This window comes from Melanotaenia boesemani, chromosome 24 (genome assembly GCF_017639745.1).
Source record: "Melanotaenia boesemani isolate fMelBoe1 chromosome 24, fMelBoe1.pri, whole genome shotgun sequence".
Lineage (NCBI taxonomy): Eukaryota > Metazoa > Chordata > Actinopteri > Atheriniformes > Melanotaeniidae > Melanotaenia > Melanotaenia boesemani.
In genome coordinates, this window is record NC_055705.1 from 21,087,033 (window position 1) to 21,106,368 (window position 19,336).

General features: G+C 39.8%; 1 protein-coding gene across 2 annotated transcripts in view; it reads right to left on the reverse strand.

The window, feature by feature from the left end:
- zranb3 (zinc finger, RAN-binding domain containing 3) overlaps positions 1–19,336 on the reverse strand; it is a 119,693-nt gene that overhangs the window by 32,684 nt on the left and 67,673 nt on the right. For both annotated transcript variants that reach the window (XM_041978486.1, XM_041978487.1), the window contains exons 15-17: positions 18,396–18,550; positions 4,899–5,003; positions 431–573 (exon numbers count right to left, since the gene is read on the reverse strand). In XM_041978486.1, the coding sequence (XP_041834420.1) occupies positions 431–573; positions 4,899–5,003; positions 18,396–18,550 (403 nt within the window). The remainder of the gene's footprint in view (positions 1–430; positions 574–4,898; positions 5,004–18,395; positions 18,551–19,336) is intronic.

Here is a 19,336-nt window from a genome sequence, read left to right on the forward strand (position 1 = left end):
TATCTAGCAAATGTAATCTATATGTCTTTGCTGACGACATAAATGTTGCACAAATAAGCAGATTTAGCTTTAAGAGACCAAAAAATTTTATAAGATTCAGCAGAGCAAATGTCGTCGTGCTGTTCGCAGGTGTAAACAGGACCTGGGAGCACAAATGCAAGATAATGTGACACACATCACCGCCAGCAAAAGATTCTAGTTTGTGTTTACACAGACATGATTCTTGTGTGTTAAGAAAATCTCAGGAACCCGATCACAAACCTTTGCGGTTTTGTCTTTTGAAAAGAGAGGCCAATCTTAAAAATAGAAATGTTGCCATGACTAATACCTCTCCCAGGCCATGACTGGAAACTGATTTGAACGGAGATTAAGTGCATGAGAAAGTCAAAGCATGTTTCCTTCAAGAACATATTTCCGTGAAGAATCTGACCTTTTGGTGCTCGAGTGCGGGCGCTGGGCGGTGGCCAGCTGCTGCAGGCCCAGGGTAGGAGTGTGGAAGAGAAGGGCGCTGCGTCGAAGAAGTTTCTGCTTCATAGCTGCCAAGCTGCTCCAGTCCTGAACAAACCTTAGGACCTACAGATGAGATTTGGGGGGGGGGGGGGAACGGGACCCCGATCAAGGCACCTCAAGTTTTTGTCCAATTTCAATTTGAAATCGAAGCTGCTGGAGCCTCATCTTTATCGCAAATTGATAATCTGGACATTGAAGCATCTCTAAAAGAAAACCTTTTTATTTTTCTTTAATCTTAAATTCAGTTGAGCCAAAAACAAACTATTCAAAAATAGATGCTTTTCCAGATAGCTAAAGAAAACCCATCAAATCAAAAGAGAAACTGTGTACGCTTTCAGTCAAGTATTCAAAGAAAATCCACTGCCCATATAGCAAATAGCACACCACTCCCAAGGTCTAATGGGCAATTTACCAACATATATTACACTTGAGAAGCATTTATTTTCATGGATGATACCCACTGTTGCAAAAAGATGACTTGTGTGAAGGCAAAATTGAATATGTATTATTCAAACAGCTTTTTGAGCCTTCAGGCTTCTTCTTTTGTTTATCAGGTTTATTTTTTACATTAAAGATACTTTCTAGTCATAAAAAATCTACTGCTACACGGCAACAAGGTGAGTTTTATTAATGACCCATGAGATCATTTAAAACCATGATTGTTTTCACATTTCTTCACTTAAATGGGAGGCTTTTTAACATTATGTAATCTGAATTTTACAATTCAGTTAGACAAATTAAGATAATAAGCTACTGAATATATAGATTAGAAACTGACATTGTTTCCTTAAATAATGAACATTAACTATTCTGCATTACTATAAGTAATCAGTAGCTTAAATGTCATGTAGAATCTGGTTGAATTCATGGGGATTTTGGAGGGTTGGAGTGTGTTTGTGTACGTGTGAATGTGTTTGTTTACATAATGGTGTTGACTGAACACCACAATCTTTTGGGGGCCACTTTAGAATGTGGGGACAAAATGGACCCACTCATGTTTAAATTAAATTTTGATGAGTAAAAATTGGTTTTAGAGTTGGTATTGACATGAGTTCATGAAAAGGGTTAGTGTTAGGCATTTAGCTCCGATGGGGCAATGTCAAGACAATGTCCCACTAAGACAAACTTGTAAAATAGCGTTAATTTTCACAACAAATTTCTATTTACTTTTACTCAAAGTCTTATGACAAAATTTTCAATGAGTTTTAGTCATAGTTTAGTTCTGCGAGTCATTTAGTTTTCATCAGCTAAAGGCTGTTACATTGGCCACAGTTATATGACGTGCTTTCATTCGGAATTAATTATTCAGAATGAAATAATTCGGAATCAAAGTATTCTCCTTCGCGTTTACACGGAAATAGTAATCAAATGGATCCAACGGTGTGTTGACAACTTCTTCACAATGACCCATTAATTTCAGTCAGGTGTGACGAGGAAACACTTAAAACCTGCAGGATTGCGGCACTTGTGGAACTGATATGAATAACCCTGATCTGTAGATCTGTATAGTCAAAAGATTCAAAGAAACAAGAAGAATCTCTGTGCGCATTGGACAAGGTCAAAGGTCAAAACTGGATGCTGGTGATCTTCTGCATTAAAAGCAGGCATGATTCTCTACTGGAAACCACTGCATGGACTCAGGAAGACTTCCAGAAACCACTGTCTGTGATCACAGTTCACCCTGGAATCCACAAATGCAGGTTAAAGCTCCATCATGCAAAGAAGAAGAATGTGAACAGGATCCAGAAACAGCGCCGTCTTCTCTGAACCAAAGCTCATTTAAAATGGTCTGAGACAAAGTGGAAACCTGGATGAAGATGTGAACTAGTTTGTGGAAAGCATGGACGACGTGTCCTGCAGACTAAAGAGGAGAGGGAGCATCCAGCTTGTTATCAGTGGACAGGTGAAAAGCTGCATCTCTGATGGGATGGGGCTGCATTAGTGCCTATTGTGTGGGCAGCTTCCACATCTGTGAAGCTCCATCAATGCTGAAAAGTACATGGAGGCTTTAGAGCAACATCTGCTCCCATCCAGACAACGTCTCTTTCAGGGAAGGTCTTGCAGATTTCAGCAAGACAATGCTGAACCACATCCTGCATCCATCACAACAGCATGGCTTCACAGGAGAAGAGTCCGGCTGCTGAACTGGCCTGCCTGCAGTCCAGACCTTTCACCAGTACACAACATCTGGAGCATCATGGAAGCAGATATCCAGCAACCAAGGTCCAGGACTGTAGAGCAGCTAGTATCCTGCATCAGACCAGAATGGGACAACATTCCTCTCCTAAAACTCCAGCAACTGGTCTCCTCACTTCCCAGATGTTTCCAGATAGTTGTAAGAAGAAGAGGGGATGCTACACCATGCCAAACATCACCCTGGAACTACTTTTTCCACCATGCCAAACATCACCCTGGAACTACTTTTTCCACCATGCTGAACATCACCCTGGAACTACTTTTTCCACCGTTCTGAACATCACCCTGGAACTACTTTTTCCACCATGCTGAACATCACCCTGGAACTACTTTTTACACCATGCTGAACATCAGCCTGGAACTACTTTTTCCACCGTTCTGAACATCACCATGGAACTACTTTTTACACCATGCTGAACATCACCCTGGAACTACTTTTTCCACCATGTTGAACATCACCCTGGAACTACTTTTTACACCATGTTGAACATCACCCTGGAACTACTTTTTACACCATGTTGAACATCACCATGGAACTACTTTTTACACCATGCTGAACATCACCCTGGAACTACTTTTTCCACCATGTTGAACATCACCCTGGAACTACTTTTTCCACCATGTTGAACATCACCCTGGAACTACTTTTTACACCATGTTGAACATCACCCTGGAACTACTTTTTACACCATGCTGAACATCACCCTGGAACTACTTTTTACAGACGTGTTGCTGCCATCAGATTCACTATCAGCTCATATTTTCCATCACATGGTAAAATTTTCAGTTTCAACATCTGACATGTTGTTTATGTTGTATTGGGAATAAAATACAATAAAAGTTGATGGGATTTGTAAATCAGCACATTTTGTTTTCTGCCTGAGGGCCCAAAGATCACCAACATTTGACCTTGCCCTGTGCACACAGAGATTCCTCTTGATTCTCTTAATCTTTTGATTACATACACTGTAGATAGTGAGATTATCAAAATGTCTCCGTTTCAACATCTGATATGTCATTTATGGTCTGTTGTGAGAATTTGGAAAACATTGCATTCAGTTTTATTTACATTTTACACAGTGTTCAAACTTTTATTATATTATTGATATTATCATATCACTAATATCAGTTTGATCTTGACCTGAAGACAATGAGTGATGTTTCTGTGGCTACATCCACATATCATACACTTTCAAGAGCACTAAATGTGTTATTACTTTACATTTGCAAGTAGTTACCCCCCCTGTATATTTCAGTGGGTGAAGAAGAGCTCAGTCACCTCTGCCTCCCTGTCCAAGTCGTGTTGCAGCCCACATTAAACTGCTTACTTCTTATTGATTGTGATGGACAATTGGGAGGTAACGGGGCATAAATGATGGGTTGGAGGATGGATGCAGCTCACGCCTTGGTTTTACAAAGCAACATAAACAACGTGACAGGTAGGGCGTCTGTCAGAAGCTCCGATACAGCCGAGGCAGATTGCAGGATTTAATATGTGCAGGGTCGTTTGAGGCGATGATCCGTCTCCTTTAACGACCCTCATAAAACGGCACTTTCTCTTTTGCTCGTCTCCTTGGCTGCAAAAAAATCCCTCCTAAACCGCCACCCGCCTTTCTCCATCATCTCCAACCCCTCCCGACCCTCCTGCTTCAGGCCCTGCAGGGGAGGAAAGTGGGCGTCCACACTCCGCCGAGCTGTCAGGTTCTCGAAACCCCGGCTTACTGCTCTTCCTGCTCATGATCAGTAGTGTCATTAGTTTCTCATGCACTGACACACATATGTGGTAGGTTTAATAACCCTCACACTGAATTGGGTCTTATCTTCACTGGGTCAGTGGAAATGAAAAGATATCTCCACTGACTGGGATATGAAACTAAATGATCTTTGTCTGAAATTAAGGCGAACCATAAAGCAGCCGAAGGGAATTTAAATTCTAACCGCACAATTAAATAAATACAGAATTTTGAAATATATATGCTTGTGTTTTCTCGCCTGTCTAATTAATCACAAAAAGAAAAGAATGGCAAGATTTCTAATCAAAAACTCCACTTTCAAATGTTTTTATAGTGAAGACATATTAAGGAGGTACATCTTCACGGCGTAGGCACTCCGGTACACATTCACACCCACACATATTCATGAATATCAAAGAATATACAGCACACACACTCAGCCTGGTGGGTAGGGCAGACCTGTATTCGATTTTCCCGGCGCTGGCTAAAGGCCTCGGGCAAGTCGTCCCAGTTGGTTAGTTTGATGTCCAGAGGGATGAAGCTCAAGTTCAACGGAGCTCCGTCCTAAAGACGAGGACACAGAGATGAAGAATGCACCCTGAAGCACAGTTACCACCACAGAGCTGTGACTAATATTAATCATAAAACATCTTAAGCCTGGATAATAGATTATTAAAAAAGACATAAAATCTGCAGTTTTTTGGAGATGGCCATTTTCACAAAACCACAAACACACTAATGTTTTTCCAGCTTCATTTAACTACATTTTCCATCAGTCATATTTGCTGCTATTGGTTTGGCAAATACTCTTACCAGCATATATTTACATATACTACCAGGAAAACAGGAAGTGGGTGTAGTGGTTTGTTAAATGCAAGTATAGGCTATATTTATATATATATAAGGCAGAGTTGTTTCATTTTATTTGTATGGTTCACTTTTTGGCAGTAGACAGAGAAGATGATAGAAAGGAATTAAAGGTAAAGTTGAGTGTTGGCTGCAGAGTTTTCTTCACATAAATGTGTTTACACTGAATGCTTACATTTATTTTTGCAGTGTATCTAATCCATAAATAAATCACTACAGATTTCAACTCATTTCTGTGAGAGTCAAAAGTCTGTGTTAAGTACGAAAACTTACCAGAGTACTTCATTTGAAAAAAAGATAGGTTAGTAAATGTGGTGATTAAGTGTGGTGGAGGGAGGGAAAACTGCAGAAGAGCTTGAAAATCCTGGTAATTCTAGTGTTAATGCAGAAAAGTGTGAAGTGGAAAGATGGTCAAGGAAGTGAGAAAGTATGGAAATCTAGTGTGGCATAAAGCAGTTTGTGTTCTTTCTTCATGGTGGTGCTTCGTAACGCCATTTTAAACTGAGATTTAATGTGGCGGTGCTTCATAACGCCATTTTAAACTGAGATTTAATATGGCGGTGCTTCTTAACGCCATTTTAAACTGAGATTTAATGTGGCGGTGCTTCATAACGCCATTTTAAACTGAGATTTAATATGGCGGTGCTTCGTAACGCCATTTTAAACTGAGATTTAATGTGGCGGTGCTTCATAACGCCATTTTAAACTGAGATTTAATATGGCGGTGCTTCTTAACGCCATTTTAAACTGAGATTTAATGTGGCGGTGCTTCATAACGCCATTTTAAACTGAGATTTAATATGGCGGTGCTTCTTAACGCCATTTTAAACTGAGATTTAATATGGCGGTGCTTCGTAACGCCATTTTAAACTGAGATTTAATAACTTGCTCTAAACAAGGAGCCATTATTATTATTATTGCCAGGTCGCATGGGAAGTGACTTTTATTTTTTAAATCAATCAACGCATTGCAGTGTGTCAAACTTCAACGTTTTGGGTTGGATTGATTAAATTGGTAGCCCAACGGAAGGATCCCAAAAAAAGTAGGACAGGTCGGATGGGATGGTTGGGAACCTTTCCCAGTTCTTTTTATGTGGAAACACACAAAAAAGGTGTCCCGCTTAGATCGGATATTTGGCACTCTTCAATGTTTTTGCCAGTGAAATCGTGTTGAAATGGGGATTTTCACAACGCCTGAGGTGTCTGTACGAAAAACCTCTCTAATTTAGTTGAGTTGACCTTTGCAGAGATAATGTTCACATATGGTTTTATGATCTGATTGAGCTTTAAAGCTGCATCATTTCAAAAAGATTTTCATATTTTTTTTTTTTTGTTTTTTAGACAAACCTAAAAATTTTTTTATTTGTGCTTTGTGCCATCTTCACATCTTCATTTATTCTTTGCCAGTAACACATACTGATATTTACACATCTTAACAAATAATGTGTTCCTTTAACTACGACTCCAAAAGTATTCAGTAAAGCTTGTGGTTGCAGAGATTTACTCATTTAATTATGGGCATGCAATAGGGCTGCAACGATTAGTCGACGTGGTCGACGATAGTCGACAATAAAAATAGTCGAAAAATAACGAATTTAGCCGTCGACTATTGTTGGCAAAAAAATAAATAAATAATAATTAAAAAAAAACTACAGAGTGAGACATCGTCTTCTAATCCCATTTCTGTTGAGAGTTGCACAATGCACATGCGCAAAGAGGAGGAAAAAAAACTACAGAGTGAGACATCGTCTTCTTTTTTTTTGTTTTTTATCTCTGCTGAGAGTTGCTCATGTGCAATAAAGTCCGCCAGGGGAAAAATATGGCGGCGGACTAGGGAGTAAAACGGTGGCAGAGGACGTCAAAAGTCTGGAATAACTTCACGTTAAACTTTTAAAATAAATTAAATACATGTGAGTTTTAAAGCGGACCTTGCGTACCACGGAAGTACATCTGCAATGCTCGAACACTTAAAAGAGGAGGAACGTCGGACTTACATAACAACCTCATGCAAGATTTCAAAGCTGAAAGTGAAATAAGATCCAATCATAATAATCATCAGATACATAATCCGATTGGTCGACTAGTCGTTTTAATAGTCGGTGACCATTAGAATAGTCATTAGTTGCAGCCCTAGCATTCAATTTGAAGCAGAGGCCTAACAAATAAGCACAGGGCTCAAAGGGGTAAGGACACTGCACACCATGCAAAGATATGCAAAGTTTTCAGCTAACAGCTCTTTGGGAATCAACTTGTTGATGTAAATACGACTAATGTCTGTCAAACTGTGTCATCTTCTGTATTTGATATAAATTCGACAAAAAACGAAACAAATGATGTGTCTTTGCAATAGGCTGCTGGTAACAAAGTGCCTGAAATTAAAATGTAAAACAGGTTCTTTGCCAAGTTGTCTGTTATGTGTTTCAGCACTGCTTCATCCCTTGATCCTGGAAAATTATTGTTCAAAAGACCATTTTAAAGGCTAAAAGAATCCTTAGAAATAGAAATGAAAGGTTTAAAGGTTTTTTTCAGACTTATGTACAGTGCTGTAAACATTTTAATCTTACCAACAACATAGATTCAGTGTTTAAGAGTTGCAGTTTTCTTCAGTTTTTGTTAATAAATGATATAGAAATAAGCTGTTATATGGTGCTTCACTGCTACATCATTACAGCCTATATAGCTGTTTGGAGCTTCTTCAGTTGCTTGTCTGTCCTTCTGAGTGAACGACAATGCAGAAGAATTACTGTTTCACCCGCCTGATAAGCATTAATGTCAGAATAGAGTTTGTCTTACATAACTTTAACACTAATAGAGAGATAGAGTGCAAGTAAATCTTCCTGATGCTATCATATAAACGTTAACAAGGTGTCAGAGAAGGTGGGCGTCAGTGCATGAATGTTTTTATTCTTAGACTTTCTCAGACAGCAGATGTTGTGTAATGTGGCATTTCAGTCACAAGGAAGAAAAAAAATCCATTTAAACAGCTGTTGTGAGTCTTTCCACTGAGGTCTGACAAACAGCAGTGATGCCTCTCTGAAAAGAGGGAAAAAATCTTCACCTGCAGTCTGGAAAAACTGCACAATTTGATACTGTGGCTCCTTCCCACAGGGTTGGGCTCCAGCTCTTTATTTGAAACAAGTGAATGTTGTTTTTTATAAAAAAAACTATCAGCTATTCAGCTTTTTGGAAACTATTATTCAGATTGTCTTTGAGATGGCTGGTCCAGAAAGATGGTTGGAATACCCAGTCAGAGGTGCTGAGTGCCTAAAGTTAAAAAATTAACACATTGGGTAGTCTAAATAATATTGGAAAAGGTCCATTTTGGGAAGCTTTCTGTGGTTAAAATGCAGCCTATATTTGAACTATAATCATATGAAAATGTGTCAGGACATAAAAATGCATATCTGGTCCTTAGAAGGCCATTGAGCCTGACTACTGAACTTAACAACAGTTAATTCAGCATCCATTGTCACCCTGTCTCTTCTCTGAGCTTTCTTCAGCCAGTAAAAGTCAGTCCAATGTTGACTCGTCTTGTCTCTTGCTCTGTTACATTCTCTTTTAATTTGCCTCTCTGATATGATATACTTTCTGCACCCCTATTTTACAGACCATAGGTTAATGAACAATGGCAACGGACAATAGACAATAAAGTGCAAATACAGGAAGGTTTGTAAGAACAGCCGAGGCCTTAAGATTGATCAGACCCAAATGAAATGTTTACAGGGAGAGAGAGTGCCACAACGCACAGGTCTACAACCTGGTGAAACGGAGGAGGAACTTGGCCCGGAGATACCCCATAGAGCCAGGAACCTCCAAGTATTGTGTCCCTGAGCAAGACACCGAACCCCTAATTGCTCATGATGGGTCGTGGTTCAGCGCCTTCCATGGCAGCATCCGCCATCAGTGTGTAAATGTGTGCATGAATAAATAATAGACACACACGCTATATAAATCTAATCCATTATTATTATTATTATTATTATTATTGCAACCAATCCCTCAGTACAGACCTTCAGAGAGGGTTTGAGTCAAATGGCCACAGGCCTGCAAGACAGCAATCTGCCAAATCTGTGATAGAGGCAACAGCAAAAAACACCCTTCACCATGAACCAGAGAGCAGCAAAGATCCACCGGATCCGGCAGGAGCTTAAGTCCCTCAAGATGGAGTTTAAAGAGGCCAGTAAAGAGCAACACCCCCCGTTGAAGGCAGAGGAAAGAAAGAACCAGGAAGCGAGCACCCTTCATAGCCAACCCCCTTGGCTTCACCAAGCAACTCCTGAGACAGAAGCACAGAGGGAGATTGGCTTGCTCCAAGGAAGATATTGATCTGTACATCCAGAACACCTACAACGACCTTGACAGGCAGCAGGAGCTGGGCTACTGCAACACCCTGATACAACCACCTACACCCACCAAGGAGTTTGACAGCAGGGAGCCACTCCTGAAAGAAGAACAGGATGTTGGGAGGAGGGCACGATCCAGTTCAGCTCCTGGCCCAAGTTGAGTGCCTTACAATGTCTACAAGAACTGTCCCTGTTACTGAAGCGGTTGTGGAAGAACCTGAAAGTCATCTAGAGAAGAGGGAAAGTGGCACAGCAGTGGTGATTTGCTGACCCAGCTCATTAGAGAATAAAGGAGACCTGGCAGTGCTCTGGCTTGACCTGGCTATTAGGCTCCATCCCATACAAGCTGGTTCAAACAACCATGGAGAAACATCATGTGCCAGACCAACTGGCTGAACTCATCATGGACTACTGCAACCAGTTGAACATGAGAGTCTCATCAGGGTCTTTAACATCGGAGTGGCACAGAGTTGAGTTTGGGATCATTATACACTGTACCATCTGTGATCCTTTTTCCTTGGCGATCAACATGATTGTGACAGCCACTAAAAACTCAGTGTCGGGGCCCAAAGATCAAAACACGAGTGCGCCAACCACCAATCAGGGCCTTCATGGACCCAAGTCATGGACAGGTTCTGCTTTAGCATTGGCAGGATGCCAATCCCAACTGTCTTTGAAAAGCCAGTGAAAAGCCTTGGCAAGGTGTTCAACAGCAGCCTGAAGGATTCAGCATCTGTTCAGGAAACCTGTAGGGAGCTACAAAGCTGGCTGAGGGCAGTGGACTGGTCAGGGCTTAATGGCAATTTCAAGGCTTGGATCTACCAACACCGTATCCTGCCTAGGATTCTTTGGCCTTTGCTTGCCTATCTTACAGTGACAGTTCATATTTTCATCATAAAGGGCTTGAAGAGGAAAGCCAGCAGCTTCCTTAGGAGGTGGCTGGGCCTTCCTAGGAGCCTCAGCAGCATTGCCCTCTATGGACAGAACATCAAGATTCAGCTGCCCCTGAAATTACTAGAGGAGGAGTTTAAGGTGACAAGAGCAAAAGAGGTAATGATGTATAGGGACTTCAGTGACCCCAAGGTGGCCCAGACAGGGATCATGGAGAGCCGGTGAAGCTGCACTGCAAGCACAACCTGCCCTGTTTGGAGCCATGACCCAAAGTAGAGCTAGTCTGAGGACCTTTTTAAAGCTACATCTGAGAAGGCCAAGGGGAAGAAGAGACATAGACTGATCCAGGAGGAAGTGGGAGCAGAGGTGGAGTAGCTGAGGACCAGTAGAGCTGTCGGCCTAAGGCAGCAAAGTGCCTGGACAAGGTGGGAGCAGGCCATCAACCGGAATGTCACATGGACTGATCTCTGGCATGCATAAAGCTCCTTGTACAGGCAGTATATGACATTCTGCCCAGCGCATCAAACCTTTCCATCTGGGGCAAAACAGAGTCTTCTAACTGCCCTCAGTGCCCAGGCAGGGGCACATTGGAGCACATTCTAAGCTGCTCTAAGGAATTTATTTCTGCGCAATTCTTTTAAGGTCCCACCACGGCACACAAGACAGTTTAAGCCAAGCTTTAGCTATCAGACAGATGGAGTAACATTTGTCTCCAGAATAATTTAGTATCCAGAGGAGTTCATGGTCCACCAAATGACAACAAGGTGTCGAGGTCCTGTAGCTACTGTGTTTTATAGTTGGTTTTAAGTGTTTAAGTTGTGTTGCTGTGCATTATCGCCAAGCATCTCCTCTTTTAATGTCAAAAAGACATTGTTCCAGAAGTCTTGTAGTTTGTTCAGATGCTGCCTTTGGGTTTTGTGATTTCTCTGATGATTGCATGGTCTAACCTTAAGATGAACTTGCTGAAATCTCCCCTCCCATGAATATTGGCAGCTGTCTTAAATGTTTCCTACCAATCTGATAGATTCCAAGTATTTTTAGAAACATCTTCAACCCTTCCCAGATTGATGGGGAGCAACAGTTGCTTCTCTAAGATCGTTGCTGATGTCTTTCCTCCTTGGCATTGTGCTAACACAAACCTGAATGATTCAGACCAATAAACAGTCAAAACTTCTGCTTTTATAGAGGATTTGATTATGATAAATCAATTAGGCTGCAACTAACTTTTTGCAAAGAAATGCAAAATAAATCATGAAACTGCATGAAGAAATGCACCGATGTTAATCTGAGGATGTCTTACTTTAAGTTCCGGTAAGATATTTTTTCATCTTTGTTTTGTTATTATGTCTTTTTACTTAAAATCTTGTAGTCTAAAAAATGTCCTTTCCTTTTCACATGACTATAGCGGGGATGAAACAGTCAAGTAGAGCATCAATAATGAACCTGAATCCTATTGTGTTTACTCCTCCTACACTTAGAGTATTATTGACTTAAGGTCTTAGATGCCTGGCTGAGTTTGCCACAAGGCTGGAATGAATATATTATGGTGTTTTGCATTCTGGGTGAACTTAGAAAATCAAAGTTTGCTGATTAAAGCATTTAGCTTATAGCACTACTGTGCCTTGGTACAGACTTCTTATGCAGACCTGCAAACACTGTATGAAAAGTTCATAGATTATCACACTCGTTTTTTTATAAAAGAAATGGGAAGTAAACACAAAACTATGGTTACTGTTGGTAAAAAAAAGCTGATAAATTTAAATGTAGCCGTGTTAAATGGCTGGAACAATGGACAGTTGTTCCAAAGTGTCACTCTGTAATTAGATACCCAATATCCAGTGTTGCAAAGCTCATGTGCAATTAGTTTCATTATGTACTCTATCGCAGTTTTCTTAAAAACTTCAGGTATTTTTAGCCAAGCAATCAGATTTCTAATTACTAACTTGCATAACTCGAATCCAATTTCAAGTTCACTAATCTGGCTACATATCATTCTTTACTGGTTGCCATGGAAATTCCAGCAGCAACCAAGGCGCTTGTTAGTGATCTGTCTTGTTTTCCCCTTTTTTTCCTACTACACATTTGAAGATGTTTTTTCTTCTGTGACACTTTGCAACAATAATGAGGAGTATGAGGAAAAACATGCATATATCCACGAGACTGTACCTTAATGTAATGATAGGTAATCATGCTGCAGTGGGTTTGGAGTAGCAGCATAATTACATGAAAAAATAACTACAGTAAACTTAGTTCTTACAGCTTTATTAACACTAACTTCGGTCGATCTGACACCCAAGAAGAGACTTATAGTCTGTATTAGTTCTAATCAAACAGTGCCAAAGATATTACAAACAACCAGTGGAATGCTAAAATCTGGATTTCAGCTGTTAGAGCCACATCTGGCTCGGAGATGGACTGAAAGGACGGGACAGGAGACGGGAGACAGGATAACGTCTAAAGGTTAATACCTGCAGATAGCAGACCCATGGATTTAAAGATGCATATCAACATTAGGAAGTTTTTCCTGTGTCGTACCCTCAGCGCTCAGAGGCCCTCCTGTTTATTTGGATTATGGTTAAATAAATATCATAGAGAGTCAGGGGAAGGATGCAGCCGGTTGTGCTGTAACAGCATGAAGCAGGATTAGAGCCCTGCTAGATGTGATAGAAAGGAGCCACACAGACAACAAGCTCACGAGTAAATACAAAAAATTAGAATCCCATTTTTATTTAAAAAGAGAAAGGTCAATTTATTTTCAATTTGATAAAAATGGATCGTCACTGCAATATATACAATATAAACATTGCAGTATATATATATATATATATATATATATATATATATATATATATATATATATATAAATAATGGGGAATACTGTCAAGTGATTATAATTTTAAAATCGGAGTAATCACAGCTTACAAATGATTAATCATAATTTTTTATGTTTCTATTTTAATTTCTTTTTTTTAAATTAGATTATCACCTTAGCTGTCAGTTCAATATTACATAAAATAAAGACCTTAAAAAATATATCTCATTGTCCCAACCTTTTCCTGGTCAGTGCCCCTGCCCGGCCCCCCGACAGAATATTTGTAGACCCGCCCCTGCATAGCTGAAGCCTCTTATATCTGAACCTGATCTATCTTCATAAATGTCTTATGACCAGTAGATTTTACAGCTGTGTCACCAGCAAACCTCATTAATACTAGAAAGTTCTATAAAATAAAGGCAAACAATATCTAACTGAAACATGAGACAGATGAATAAAACCCCCTGCTGAAACCATACTTGGTTTTATGCTTTTATTAGTTAGATTCTCATCATAAATACTGTATTCTGGTTGAGTCCAGCCCACCGATAAAGCCACAGTTAAATTAACAAGAAATAGCTTTCATTTTTTTTTAAATGGGGACAAATCATCTGCTCTGTGGAGTTTCTCAGACTGGTTTAATTAATTAAATGTTGCAGGAAAAAAATCAAGGTTAGGAGGATAGACATGAAGTAGCTCCGCCTGCTGACTGACTTTACTAAACCCCAGTACATAGATGAACATTAATTGGATGCAGAAGTTCAACTCGTCTCTGTGTGGACATGGTGTTAATTTTTAATTGCAATGGCTCTGAATAGTCAAAGCCTCGAGAACCTCCTGTCCTCTTTAGGAGACCCAAGGTTGGTAATCACTGCTCAACATTACCTCTTCCAGCAACAAACAGAGACGCATGTCTGACATTGTTTATTTGTGATCAGTGAGCTGGCCAGCACCTGTCAGCACCAGTACAGGTATTGATTAGCCCACTGCGCACAATGCCGATGCATTGGAAAATTGGGGACGGCTCTTGAGTGGAACTGGTTTTAGATTCCCATTCCTACCCAAACCTGTTTGTGAATATTTTGAAGATGGCACATAGCAAAAATGGAAAAAAGGCTTGCCTAAAAATGACTTTCAGGATGCATCTGAACATCTTTTAAATGATACAGCTCTAAACCTACATCAGATATTAGTACAATATGTGAACATTATCTCTGCTAGGGCCAGCTCTGATAAAGTGAAGCAGAACTACATTGGAGGTTTTAGTGCAGACAGTTCAGGATAGGTCTCCAAAATTGCCATTTTGACAGTTATCTCTCAATCAGATTACCTCAGGTTTTAAAAGGTTAAGACTCAGCTGCCAATGTCTTGATACCTGATACCACATAACCCCTGCAGAGATCATGTACAGCATTATGGCAAGGTGGTTTTAATCTTGTGGCTCATTGGTGCTATGCTGAACATCCAATATGTGTTTTATGTAAGGGACAAAGATTACCTAACACTCCGACAGTAGTCATACGACACTACAATACAACAGCGACAGCATGGAAAAGTCAGCTTAGCACAACATGAGATGCGTCTGTATCATCCTGATGTTGTAAAGGAGTGTTGACAAGAAACAAAGCATCCGCCCACCTAAAATCAAGGACAGCGAATCCTTGACTAAAACAACTGTTTGATGGGGAGAAAATGGGCATAAAATTCCTAATACTCTCAATATTTCTCATCCAAGCACTGGTGACAAATTGTCATCTGATTGAGCACTGAGCAACACCCCGAGTGAATTCTCTGCCTGGTCTGGGATTATCCCAGTGTGGCAGCTTCCCAGCCAGAATTCCCCCAGTTTATCATTTAAACGACATAGGGGGGACATTTATCTCCATGGCTTATCGTCTCAGCCACGCGTACATGACACTTGTCTATTGCCGTCAGAGAAATATTCCACTGGTGATTCAGTTCAGTGCCTCTCGCCTCTTATCTGCTTTAGCGGGGAAGGAATTTGATCCCTCATGAATGAAACAAAAGGGCCGTAAGTATTACAACGTGATCGATACAGAGGTTTGTTCGCAAGTGGCACTCAGGAGTGCAAAGGATGCACAGGAGAGTAATCAGAGTCACACTAGGGTTAAAATACAGCATGTATTAATCTGATGGGTGCTGGAAGCAGCTGCATGAACATTTGACTTGATTAGAGAATGAAACATCTAAAGTCTCCATGTAATTAACCCCAGTGGGTGACTGTCTTCAGGTGCTTTACATGACTGGACGATGAAGATAAACAGTGTCCATCTTTCTCTCTGGCACCTTGCTTGTAGTCTCATGGACAGCTTTTCTATAGCAGATCCACTGCAGCTTATTATTCATTTTTATATCTGATGAAGTTAAATTAAAGAGAAATTATGTTGCAGTACTTTTTTTCAAGAGGGAGACGTCTGTTATTTTGATATTTCAGCTACCTGAAGAAGCCTCTGTCTGAACATACATTTGTTTCCACTCTCTGTTGCGTTAGGCAGTGGTTCCCAAACTTTTTTTAGGCCATGAACCCCAAAATAACAAACATCAGTCGTCGTAACCTCGAAAACTGTCAGGATCTTTATAAATAAAGAGGATAAAATGATTTTGTGACATTGCAACTTACGTGCCAAAAATCAGCTTCTCTTGCTGAGAAAGTTTTTAAAAAAGGACCTGCAATAATTTTATTTATTTATTTATTTTTTAAGCTTTTTCAGTTTTCGTTTTGGTTTAGAAACATTCGGTTGAATATGTAAACAGGAGAAACAGGTATCAGTGAGAGAAAACTGGCCATTTACAATCTCCCTGCCAGTTCTTTTAAAGGCCCATATGCGTCCGCTAAAAGAACTGTCTTTTGTATAATTTCCATGCATAATTTGGTTTGCTTTTGGGGCCCTTGCAGATCCAAATCCTGATGCACCAAACAGAGTAGTACAACCGGAAATCACAGGGGTTGATATTTGACCCCCCGAAAGGAACCAGAAAGAAGTAGCTTTGTATTTAACAGACCACAGCTGTCTACTGCGCTGCTTCCTTTTATATCTCTTAATAACAATGAACATCATCATGTCCTCTTCCATTGTTGTCGCCATGTTAGTTATTGTCTAAAGCTGCCATTGGAACTCGGAGCTGTGCTCTAGCCTGCCCTCTGGTGGATGTATTGGCTAACAACTACGTTAACCTATGGAACACACTGAAGTATGAAGGCAGTGCTGTTTGAAATGGACTTATTATACTTATTATGTATTAACGTACATAAATGGAGCATTCATAAACATTAAGTGTTTGTATTGATGTGCGTCACCACTGCGCTGACTAATAACTTATGATCATTTTAATTTATTTAATCTTCATCAGACTCCAGACTGTGACAATTAAATCAGATTTTGTGGATAATTTTGGAGTATGGAGCCCCCATAGCTCATCACCTGCCAATATTTTATTCCTTGTACTGAATCTGAATTGTTTCACGTTGTTTTTCAATCATTCATTCAATCTTTTTTACATAAAGAAATGCAATGCAATGCAAATGAAATGCAGAGTCGCACATATACACGACATAAATATAAAATGATTCCTCTAAGTGCTGTCTCAAGCTGGGCTTACACCAGAAGACTTTTAAAAGATTTGCAAAAGACTCTAGAAAACTACCAGCTCACATCTAAAGACAAGTGTTTAGAGTTTTAAGTCTCGGCCTGTGAATCTTTTGGGGTCACTATTTACAAAACTACAACTATATTCTTTTCGCATTTTATTGTGATATGTTGGACAGTTGATCTCAAACAGGCTGATCTGCCCACAGCAAAGCAAACAAGGGGAGAGTTTTACTCCAGGAGGGAATTACACATCATCATTATTTAGTGTGGCTTTACATCTCCACCAGGTTTTACACCGACTCATCAGAGTCTGGAGGATGAATGAGTTTCTGTTCTTTTCTCATTTGTTAGATCATTATACTGTAACACATAAATGATCCACAGCAGACGTTTACTTCTTAATAACCATCCGCTCCTCTTTCTGGACGCTCCACCGACGACGTTTCATCACCGCTTCTTGTTCGTCTTTTTTTTTTTAAACATCCGTTTTTGCCGGTGTTCTGTCGGGATTCTTGTTTCTGCTTTTGTCAGAGCTCATCTATTGGTTGGTGATCGTTTTTCGTCACTGCAACTTGATCCAAGACTAGGGAAAGATTGACGTTAAACAGCGCAGATTACCAGCTTACACCTAACGGCCGAGATGACGGGAGCGCTGTGACTCCAGTAAAACTCCTACGATTTCCTAAAGTTTCCGTTTTTAGTCTGCGACCGTGAAAATCGTTTGGTGTGAGCCCAGCATTAACCTTCACCAACCATACTGGGAAACTTAAACGCTGGAAATTTAAATAAAACTGAAATAAAATAATACAAAAAACAAAACACAATCAGATCAAAATAGAGTAAATAAAGTAAAGTAGACATGGGTTAAATATTAAAACAAGTTCATTAATAATGCAAAATAATATAAATGTGTGAAATAAATAATTATAAAATAAACTGATAAAACACAGTCTGAGAATAAAAAAACCAAATTTAACATGAGATTAAGAGACTAATAGATATATTCAGTTAAAAGCTTTACTAAAATATACTTTAATCTATCTCAGATGTGCAGGGCTTTGTTTCGACTGTGGCTGGTGTAAAAGCACTTTCTAAATAAATAAATTTAATTGAGCTGAAAGCTGACTTCTTACTGAGGATGGGTACCTGATAACGGCAACATGTGAAGGAAATGATGCACTATCACGAAAAGAAAAGCATCTTTCAGGAAAGAGTCACTTCAGGAAAAGTCTTAAAAAGTCCTGGAGTGACTGAAAACTTTAAGTATGTGCTGTAGGCTAGTGTAACATTCCCTATGATTGCACCACCTTTTCACAACCTTAAAGAGGAAAGAAAAAAATGGGGGAAAAAAAGGGGGAGTTATTTGCAAAATATCTCAGTTCCCCTTTTGAGCTGAAAAATGCAAAGTTAAACACTTAAAAAGGCAGCAGTACCTTGGTGTAGAGATATACTCGATCCGTGTAGAGGCTGGCGCAGAACTGCAGGCCCGGATAGACGGACTGGGTGGTGCTGGCGTCATCTCCATCGTTGTCCTCCCCATCGGCTTTAGCATCAGAGGCAGAAGTCGAACACGGCACATCTTCGCAGTCTGCAGGGAGAGAAGAAGAGGCTGAATAATATCTCACTGAGCATATGTTATTGGCTCATTATTGGCTTTTCCAGCTTTATTGGTACTCTGTTTGCTCCTTTAGTGATGCAATGAATAACAGAGACATTAGAATCCAGCATCTTTTAATATTTATAACACGTAGCACAATATTCAGAAAGATTTGTGTGCATAGGGTTTATGTTTAGAAAAACTACTCTATATTCATACTTATTGCTTTCAGATAATTATAGCATCAGAAATGAAAATGTTGAGGCATTTATCGCTAACATTTGTGATATCAGCAGTTGGTGTAAGACCAGACCAACATGGAGGTCTAAACAGTCTAAATAGAGTCTTCTAAAAGCAGCCTCTATAACTATGAGACCAGGGTATTATGATCAAGTTTCTAAACGGATCAAAACATTTTCAACTAGTTCTTTAGATCTCTATGATAAGTTATTTTCAATACATGTTGTGGGTGCCTAGAGGCATCTGGGAAACTCAGAGAATGTATTCCCAGAGTCAACTCTATGTGAATGTTACTGTGCCTGAGTAAATTGCAATAAAACTAAGGAGAACTGTGAAATCAATACCCTCACATGTTTGTTTTCCATCCTGTTTGACAGAGGATAACACCATGCCAACAATGACTCCATGCACACAGATGTCACTGATCACTTTAGCACTTAATCCTTTCTAAATATTAATGTTTGCACTAACATACATTTTGATCTTGTTTTGTGAAGATTAGGGTGTAAACTTTAAGTAATGGTTGAAAATTAAAAC